The sequence below is a fragment of the Tinamus guttatus genome, unplaced genomic scaffold, assembly GCF_059628265.1.
Source record: "Tinamus guttatus ecotype Peru unplaced genomic scaffold, ASM5962826v1 Tinamus_guttatus_pri_ptg001805l, whole genome shotgun sequence".
Classification (NCBI taxonomy): domain Eukaryota; kingdom Metazoa; phylum Chordata; class Aves; order Tinamiformes; family Tinamidae; genus Tinamus; species Tinamus guttatus.
This window is the reverse complement of record NW_028290339.1, coordinates 21932-31592: the sequence shown is the minus strand read 5'-3', so window position 1 is coordinate 31592 and position 9661 is coordinate 21932. Positions and strand designations below refer to the sequence as shown.

The following is a 9661-nucleotide window of genomic DNA, read 5'->3' as shown; positions in this document are numbered from 1 at the left end:
CGGAGACCATCCCGCCTCCCGCCATCGCCCCGCGGCCAATCGTCGCGCCGCTCGCCTCAGCTCTGATCCCGCCCCCCGGCCGCGCGCTGTCTCCGAGGCTGCGTGAGCAGAGCGCGAGGGTTGCACAAGGCGGCACGAGAGAGCACCGGGACACATGAGGATGCACGAAGGGGCACCGGGCGCACGAGGGGGCACGAGAAGGCACGAGGGAGCATCGAGCTGCACGACGGTCGCACGAGAAGACACGAGAGAGCACCGGGACACATGAGGATGCACGAGGGGGCACCGGGCTGCACGAGGGGGCACGAGAAGGCACGAGGGAGCATCGAGCTGCACGACGGTCGCACGAGGGTTGCACGAGGAGGCACGAGGGAACAGCAAGATACGCGAGCAGGCACGAGGGTGCATGAGGGTTGCACGAGGGAGCATCGAGGCACATGAGGGTTGCACAAGGGAGCACTGGGCCACACAAGGGTGCAGGAGGGAGCATCGAGCCGCGCGAGGGGGCACGGAGGTTACAAGAGGGTTCACGAGGGTTGCATGAGGAGGCACGAGGGAGCACTGGGCTACACAGCAGTGCACGGGGGAGCAGCAGGCCGCACACGCGTGCAGGAGGGTTGAACAAGGGCACACGGACCCTCACGCCGCAGCCTGACGGCGGCTCCTGGTGGCGATGACGGGCGGGGGGGTTGCGGCGATGGGGACCCGCCCGCAGCCACGCGTATTCTCAAGCAATAACAGCGCGTCCGTATTATCCGCCCGAGAATACCCGTCGCCGCAGGGGGCTGCGGGAGGGCGGAGGGGCTCAGAAGGGGCCCAGGCGTCCGGGGACTCCCCGTCTCCCCCGCCACGAGGGGCCCAGGCGTCCGGGCCGTTCAGCACCGCGGGCAGCTCCCGCCGAGGCCACGCCCCTTTCCGCGCGGCGGGGGCTCTGGGGAGGAGGGGGGCTCCACGCGCATGCGCGTCCCGCGAGGCAGCGGGGCGGGGGGGGGCGGCCACCCGCGTGCTCAGCCGCTCGTTATAAGGGCCATAAAAACTATAGGGGCTCCATAGAGGCCATAGGGGCTCCATAGGGAACGTAGGGGCTATAGGAGTCCAATAGGCGCTACAGGGGCTCCATAGGGGACATAAGGGCTATAGGAGCTCAATAGGGGCTCCATAGGGGTTATAGGTGATACGGGGAGGGGGGCAGAGGAGCTCCATAGGGGCTGCATAGGGGCCTGGTGGCCCTACTTCCCCCCCCATAGGGGCGCTTCTATAGGACACACCCCACCCCCAATGCGGTGGAGCGGGGCTGGCTTCACTACGGGGGGGCTCGCACGGGGGTGGGGGCGTGCACGGGGAAGGGAGGGTGCCCGGGTCGCGTGGTTGCACGGGGGGGGTTGCGCAGGGCGGGGGGGGAATTGCACGGGCGGATGCCCCGGGCGGTCGTTGCACCCGGGACGGGGCGGGTTGCACGGGGCGGGGGGGGTCTCGGCGCCGCGGGGCGGGGGGGGGGGTCCGTTGCCGCGCACTCACCTCGGCCGCGCCGTCTCGCCGCCCCCCCCCCCCGCCCCCCCCGCGCCGGGCCACCGCCCGCGCCCCGCCCCGCCGCAGCCCAGGGGGCGGGGCCAGATATCGACACGCCCACCTCGGCTGCGACCACGCCCATTGCCCGTCTATCGCCGTCGAGGCCGCGCCCACCACCGTCAGTGCCCCGCCCATCGCTCTGCCCGCCGCCGCCGAGGCCACGCCCACCACAAAGTCCGCCCCCCCCCCCCCCCCCCAGCCCCTATAGGCATTGCACGGGCGCCCTATAGACATGACCCCCTCCCGGGCCCCTATGGACACCCCCGTCCTCCCCTATTCCCTATAGACACCCCATGACGCCCTATGGACACGCCTCCATGTTCCTGTGAACGTGCCCCTCCATATCCCATATAGACCCCCCCCCCGCCGTAGGGCTCCTATCGCCATGCCATGGCCACGCCTCCGGAACCCTATGGATATGCCACGGCCGCCCCCCACCCCCTATATTCACCACGTGGCCCTGAGGGAGACCCTCCCAACCCCACACACCCTATGGACAGCCCCTCCAACAGGGGCCATCCCCTACAGGCTCCATCACTATGGCCCCCCCAGCCACACATCCCCTATAGACCCCAATGTCTACAAGTCCCCTATAACCCTCCCCAGGCCATGTGTCCCCTATAGCCCCCCGCACGATGGGGACACGGGGACAGGGCACAAACATCCACTTTATTCCGGGGGGGGAGGGTCTGCGTGAGTGGCCGGCGGGTTGGGGGGGTGAGGAGGGGCCGGGTGCCCCCCCCGCCCAGCGACCCCCCCTGGCTCAGGTGACGGCCGGGAACTCGGCACGGAGAGGCTGGGGACAGGCGGACAAAGGGGGACAAGGGACATGACACAGGGAGACATGGAGGGGACATTGGGGGAAATGAGCATGGAGGGGGGACATGGGGACATTCTGTCACAGTGCAGCCCCCCCGGCCCGATGGGGCACCCATAGGGGGGTCTCCCCCAGCACCCACATGGGGGGTCAAGTCCCCCCCAACACCTAATGGGGGCCACTGCCACCCCCATCACCGATGCACCCAGGGCGGGTCATGGTGCCTCCCCCCGCACCCACATAGGGGTCTGCCCCCCCCCCCAACACATACTTGAAGTCATTCCCCCCCCCCCCGCCCCAGGACCCACTGGGGGGGTCAGACCCCCCCACCCTGGCACCCATTTGGTGACTGGGCCCCCCCAGTACCCAATGGGGGGGCCGATCCCCCCCCGCGCTCACCTGGGTGACGCTGATCTCCTCAAGGGGGGGCTGGGCACGGGGCAGCTCGGGGGGGGCCGCGGGGGGGCCCCCCGTCACCTGCTCCCCCCCACTGTGCCCCCCCCTTGCTCTGGAAGTTGCCCACGACACAGGTCACCTGAGGGGGGTGGGGATGTGAGGGGGCTCTCTCGGGGAGGGACAGGGACGTCCCGGGGGCTCCCAGGGCTCTCGGGGTCTCTGGGGGCGCCCAGGGGGCTGTTCGCAGGAGTCTGGAGGGGCACAGGGATCCCTGGGGGTGTCCAGGGTTTGGAGGGGCCCAAGAGCTTCGGGGAGGGGGTCAGGGCTCATGGGGGTCCCAGGTGCTCGGGGGGGTCCGCATGATTCTGGGGGGGGTCACAAGGACCTGGGGGGGGGCAGGTTATTTAGGGGTATCCCAGGGTCTGGGCATGTCCCAGGTGGGTCCCAGTGGGGATCTCAAGTGGGTCCCGGGGGTCTCAAGAGTCCCAGGTGGGTCCGGGGGGTCTCAGTGGGTCCCGGGGGTCCCAGGTGTGTCCCGGCTCTGGGGCCGCCCCCCTGTCGCGGTGTCGCCGCGGGGCCACCCACCAGGAAGGCGGCGCTGGCCGCGCCCCCCGCCAGCCCGGCCACCACGTCCCCCCAGTGGTTGCGGTGCTCGGCCACGCGCAGGGCGCCCAGCAGCAGCGCGGGGGCCACGAGCGCGAGCGCGGCCGCGGGGCGGGCCAGGCGGGAGCCGCCCCCGCGCCAGCCCAGGGTCACGTAGAGCTGGGGAGACCGCGGGGCTGTCACCTCCCCTGTGACATCCCCCAGGTCCCCCCCGCGAGACCCCCCCGGGGAGACCGCGGGGCTGTCACCTCCCCTGTGACACCCCCCAGGTCCCCCCCCGAGACCCCCCCGGCGGGACCGCGGGGCTGTCACCTCCCCTGTGACACCCCCCAGGTCCCCCCGCGAGACCCCCCCGGGGGGAACGCGGGGCTGTCACCTCCCCTGTGACACCCCCCAGGTCCCCCCCCGAGACCCCCCCGGGGGGACCGCGGGGCTGTCACCTCCCCTGTGACATCCCCCAGGTCCCCCCGCGAGACCCCCCCGGGGAGACCGCGGGGCTGTCACCTCCCCTGTGACATCCCCCAGGTCCCCCCGCGAGACCCCCCCGGGGAGACCGCGGGGCTGTCACCTCCCCTGTGACACCCCCCCAGGGCCCCCCCGCGAGACCCCCCCGGGGGGACCGCGGGGCTGTCACCTCCCCTGTGACACCCCCCAGGTCCCCCCCCGCAAGACCCCCCCCGCGTCAGCCCAGGGTCACGTAGAGCTGGGGGGGAACCGCAGGGCTGTCACCTCCCCTGTGACACCCCCCAGATCCCCCTGCCAGCCCTGCCCCGTGCCAGCCCAGGGTCACGTAGAGCTGGGGAGACAGCGGGGCTGTCACCTCCCCTGTGACACCCCCCAGGACCCCCCGCGAGACCCCCCCGCGTCAGCCCAGGGTCACGTAGAGCTGGGGAGACTGCGGGGCTGTCACCTCCCCTGTGACACCCCCCAGATCCCCCTGCCAGCCCTGCCCCGTGCCAGCCCAGGGTCACATAGAGCTGGGGGGACCACGGGGCTGTCACCTCCCCTGTGACACCCTCCCACACACACACCCTCCCTAGGGACCCGCTATAGAACCCCCATAGTCCTCATGGCCTCCCCACATCCGCCCCTATATATAGTCCCTGCACCGCCCATGTCCCCTCCTGGCTCCCCCATGTCCCTCCCAGCACTCCCACAGAAACCATATCCCCCCCACGTCCCCCTCCATGGATGCAGTGTGGCCCCTCCATGCCCCCCCAGTCCCCATGTCCCCTCATGTCCCCCCCGCTCACTCCCGCGCCCCCCATAGTCCCCCGTATCCCCCCGTACCGCCGCGTAGGCCCCCGCGTAGGCGCCCAGCGCCGCCTCCTTGCAGGGGAAGGCCCGACGTGCGGCCGCCACCAGGGGGGGGTCCCCGGCACATGCGGCCCCCCCTGCGGCGGGCACGAAGCGCGGGGGGCCGGGGGGCGGCGGCGGCCCCCCCCGGCAGGGGGTGGGGCGCAGCCCATGGCCGTGTAGTTGGGGCGACAGACCGTGAGAAAATGGGGGGCGGGAGCCCCCGCCGCCAGCTGGGCCGCGTTGGCCCCAATGGCCGTGGCCAGGAGGCCGAACACGAACACGCCTGGGGGACACACGAGGGGGGACATGGGGGACACATGGGGGACAGACCTCCCCCAATAGGGGGCTCCCCCCGGAGAGGGACCGTGGGATACACCCCTCCTCCAAATGGGGCCCCCCTAAACGGGGGACCTCAACTGGAGACAGCCCTGGGAGAGACCCCCTCCAAGAAGCCCCCCCATTACAGATGCCTCCCGCGGCCCCCCCACCCAGGAAGCCCCCCCATTACAGACGCCCCCCGCACCCTCCTCTCCCAGGAAGCCCCCCCATTACAGACGCCCCCCGCCTCCCCCCACCCAGGAAGCCCCCCCATTACTGACACCCCCCCGCGTCCCCCTCACCCGGGAAGCCCCCCCATTACTGACGCCCCCCCTGTGGCCCCCTCACCCAGGAAGCCCCCCCATTACTGACGCCCCCCCTGTGGCCCCCTCACCCAGGAAGCCCCCCCATTACTGACACCCCCCCGCACCCTCCTCACCCAGGAAGCCCCCCCATTGCAGATGCCCCCCGCGCCCCCCTCACCCAGGAAGCCCCCCCATTACAGACGCCCCCTGCACCCTCCTCACCCAGGAAGCCCCCCCATTACAGACGCCCCCCGCGCCCCCCTCACCCAGGAAGCCCCCCCCTTACAGACACCCCCCGCGCCCCCCCTCACCCAGGAAGCGGAGCAGCCGCCGCAGCAGCGGCCCCAGGAGGCAGCAGCGGCCCCAGAGGATGGGGGGGTCACGGCCGCCCCGCGGCCCCCCCAGCAGCGCCCACAGCTCCCCAGCCACGATCTGCGGGGGGGGGGGAGGGGTGTCGGAGACCCCCCCACTCCAAACTGACCCAGAGATTCTCCAAGACCCCCCGAACGGATCCCGATTGTCCAGGGCCCCCCAGTGCAGCCCTAGGGATCCCCCCAGCACCCTGACCCCCCCCGCAATGTCTCCATGTCACCACCCCAGGACACCCCTAGGACCCCTCCGAGCACCTAGGACCTCCCAAACTCCCCCATGACCCACCCCCAGGAGCCCCCCGAGCGCCTCGTCCCCCAAAGACCCTCCTTAACCACCTCGGAACCCCCCAAATCCCCCCTTGCCCCCCACAACAGTCCCTCTTAGTCACCCCCAATTCCCCTCCAGGACCCCCCCAGGTCCTCGAGCACCTCGAACCCCCTCCCAAATTCCCTGTTACCCCCCAAGATCCCCCTTAGTGACCGCTCCGCCCCTCTCCCCCCCAGGTCCCCCTCACGGTGGCGCTGGGCACGGCGGTGACGAGGCCGTAGACGAGCGCGGGGGGGGGCGCGGCTGGCGCCGGGGGGGCCCGGGTCGGGGCGCGCGTAGGCGGCGTCGCCGCAGAAGAAGCCCCGGGACAGGGAGGGAAACGCGGCCGTGAACTCGAGTGCGTAGGCGAGGAGGGCGGTGCCCGCCAGGATGGACAGCTGGGGACATGGGGACACCCCCGTGACACGTGACACACACGGGAGGGGAGGGCGGTGCCCGCCAGGGTGGACAGCTGGGGACATGGGGACACCCCCGTGACACACACGGGAGGGGAGGGCGGTGCCCCGGGGTGGACAGCTGGGGACACCCCCCCGTGACACGTGATGCCTCCAGGATGGAGAGCTGGGGGTGCGGGGACAGCCCCCCAGGATGCCCTCGTGCAACGGGACACGCGCTTGACGGGGGTGATTCCTGGTGGCCCACTGGTGTGTTGCTTGTGCCCCCCAACACCTGCCAGGCCCCCGTGCAAGGTCTCGCACACTCGCTGCGCGCGTGCAGGGGGTGACACGGGTGTCCAGGCAGCCCCCACCCAGCTCCATCCAGGGGCTGCTGCCCCTGCCGCGGGCGAGCCCCTGTGCAAAGGCTTGTGCAACGTGGTGGATGCGCCATGGAGCGGGCCTGGGGGGGCCCAGGCGTCCGGGCAGCTCCCACCCATCACTGAGCCCACTGGCCGTGTGCCCTGCGCGTGCAAAGGCCTCGTGCGACACCTCGACGGCTCTCGCACGCTGCAAGGGGGGCCCAGGCGTGCAGGGGGGCGGTACCTCCACGAACACGAAACAGGGCACGATGGAGACGCTGCGTTTGGGCTCCGGCTGGGGGGCCGCCATGGCGGGGTGCTCTCGATCTGGGGGGATTCACCCCCTTGCACTGGAGCCAGGGGAAACACTTGGGTGCTCAGGACCGATGGGGGGGGCACCAAGACCCCCGCGGAGGTTCCCTCCACCTCTGGGCACCAGGACCCTGTTACCAGCCGCGCCTGCCCCAAATGCCCCTGGTTTATCCCCACTCACCCTCCGCCCCCAAATCGTCTCGATTTCTCCCCAAATCTGCCCCCCACCCCCAAGTGACCACGTTTTTTTCCCCCAAATCTGCTCCTCTGCCCCCAGATCCCTCCAGCTTCTCCTCAGATCCACTTCCACATGCCCAAATACCCCCCTTTTTCTCCCAAATTCCCCCCTGCTCTCAAATCTCTCCATTTCCCCCCCCCCAGAACTGCCCCCTCCGCCCCCAAATCCTCCCGGTTTCCTCCCAAATCCACCTCCACGCCCCCGAATTCTCCCTGTTTCTCCTCAAATCCCCCCCCGCCCCCATTCCCTCCCCACACACCTTGAGCCTCCCCCCTTCCCCCGGACGCCTGGGCCCCTGTTTCTCCCCGCCCCCGCATCTCTCACCTGCCTCCTTCAAGCAGCGGCCATTGCCGAGGGGGAGATGGGGGGATGCGGGGGCGCTGTCACGACAGAGACATCGCGATACCGCCGCGCTGGGGGGGAGGGAGCGAGGGGGGGCACTTAAAGGGAGAGGACGCGGCTGCCGATTGGGCCCAGGCGTCCGGGCAGCTCCCGCCCCCCCATCCCCCTCCATCCCCACGGGGACCCAGGTATCCTGCCCCTCCCCCGGTATCTCCTAGGGGGCCCAGGCGGTCTGGGGCCGGACCCTGCTGCTCGGGTGCATGGGGGTGGGGGGGGAACCCAGGCGCCTGGGCCCCCCCCGGCTTGGGGGAACTGGTTCGGGGACCGGGAGGAGGCTCTGAAGGGAGGGGGGGGCAGGTTCGTTAGGAGGGATCTGGCCTTTAAGAGCTCTGGCATCCTCCAGAAAAGAGGTTGCGGGACCCCTGCCCCCCCGCAAGGACCCAGGCGTCCGGGGAAGCCCGTTCACCCCAGGGCGCGGGGGAGGAAGGGGCATCGACCCCGCCCCCGCGAGGGAAAGAGGGGGCGTGGCCTGTCGTGTGGTTGGCCCCTCCCAAGCGCCGCCCACCTGGCCCAGGTGGGGGCGTGGCCTGGGGAGCACCTCCCACTGGGTGTCCCCACCCCGGTAGGAACTGCAGGTACCGTAATGCGCCTAAAGGCAGGGTGGCGCGCCCAGCAGCCGCCGCGGTAACGGGGGCTACCGTAATGCACATATCAGCGCGAGCCTCCTCCCTAGAGCGCGGAGGGCATCACGACCGCATTACACCTAGGAGTGCGCACAGCAAGGGGGGAATTTACCTCTGCTCCACGGGCGGACAGGGCTGTATTACACCAAATAGCACAACCACCGCCTTCAAAAATGCCCCGTGCACAAGGAACGGGGCTCCTGGGGCCGGTGCCGACCCACTGCGGCCCTAGGAGGCCCAGAGAAGACAGAGAGCCCCGGAGGCGGCACCAGCACAACCGGACCCCAGGGCAGAGCAGGTGCCTCCGAGCACCACCAACATCTACGGCCGCGCGCGGCTCTCGCCCGCTTTTACATCCCGGGCCGGGCTCAGCACCGACCAATGAGCTGCAGCCGCGGCGCGCGCCCCCTCCTCACAGCCAATCGCGTTGCGTCATGCAAAGCAGCGCGGGGGCGTGTCCGCACATGCGCAGGGGCGCGGCAACAGGTGCCGGGTGGGCGGGGACCAGGTGCGGCCCCGCCCTGCAGGTGTAGGCGGGGAGCAAGTGCGGGGGGCGGAGCTCAGGTGCGAGGAGCAGGTGGGGGCGTGGTCAGGTGCGGAGGGCGGGGCCCAGGTACAGGGGCGGGGCCCAGGTGCGGGCAGGGGCGGGGCGCGCGAGTCACGTGGGCGCGGCGGGGGCGGGGCGGGCGCACGGGAGCGGCCGGACCGACGGACGGGCCGGACCGGACCGGGGCGGTGAGCGGCGCCCCCCCCCCTCCTCCTCCTCCCTTCCCATACAGTGCGGAGGGGCCCAGGCGCCCGGGGCGGGGGGGCGCAGCGCGGCGGGGGGGCGGGCCGGACACACGGACCTTGTCCCCGCTCGGACGCCTGGGCCCCGCGGGGCAGCCCCGCCCGCGGCCCGCGGCCCTTCCGCGTGCCGGGAGCTGCGGGGGGGGTGGTCCCAGGTGCCCGGCCCGGGGGAGAGGCGGGATCCACCGGAGCGGGTCGGTCCCCCGGGGTCGCTCGTTGTTGGGGGGGGGGCTTGGGGGTCCCGGGGGGGGTCCCTAGGTGCCCTGGGGATCCCGGGGGGGTCCAGGTGTCCCAGCGATCCCAAAGCGCCCTGGGGGTCCCGGTGTGTCCCGAGCGGGGGGTCTCGATGTGTCCGGGTGGGTCTCTTGGTGTCCTGGGGAGTCTCGGGGGGTCCTGGGGGTCCCAGTGCGTCCTCGAGGGCGCAGTGTAACCCGGGGGGGTCCTGCGGGTCGCGGGGGGTGTCCGGTGCCCGCAGCGCTGCCCCCTCCCCGCAGGCCGCCCCCGGAGACCCCCCGCCATGGCGGGAGCCCCGCGGCTGGTGCTGGCCCTGGCGCT

General features: G+C 71.8%; 1 protein-coding gene across 1 annotated transcript; it reads right to left on the bottom strand.

The window, feature by feature from the left end:
- Window positions 1–2264: 2264 nt before the first annotated feature.
- LOC148590050 (phospholipid phosphatase-related protein type 2-like) lies at window positions 2265–7054 on the bottom strand. The gene is given in 9 exon segments (XM_088539536.1): window positions 2265–2365; window positions 2786–2921; window positions 3368–3544; window positions 4676–4834; window positions 4837–4967; window positions 5619–5739; window positions 6194–6241; window positions 6243–6383; window positions 6987–7054. Coding segments are annotated over 8 exon segments (960 nt in total). The 5' UTR covers window positions 7053–7054; the 3' UTR covers window positions 2265–2365; window positions 2786–2804.
- Window positions 7055–9661: the final 2607 nt, after the last annotated feature.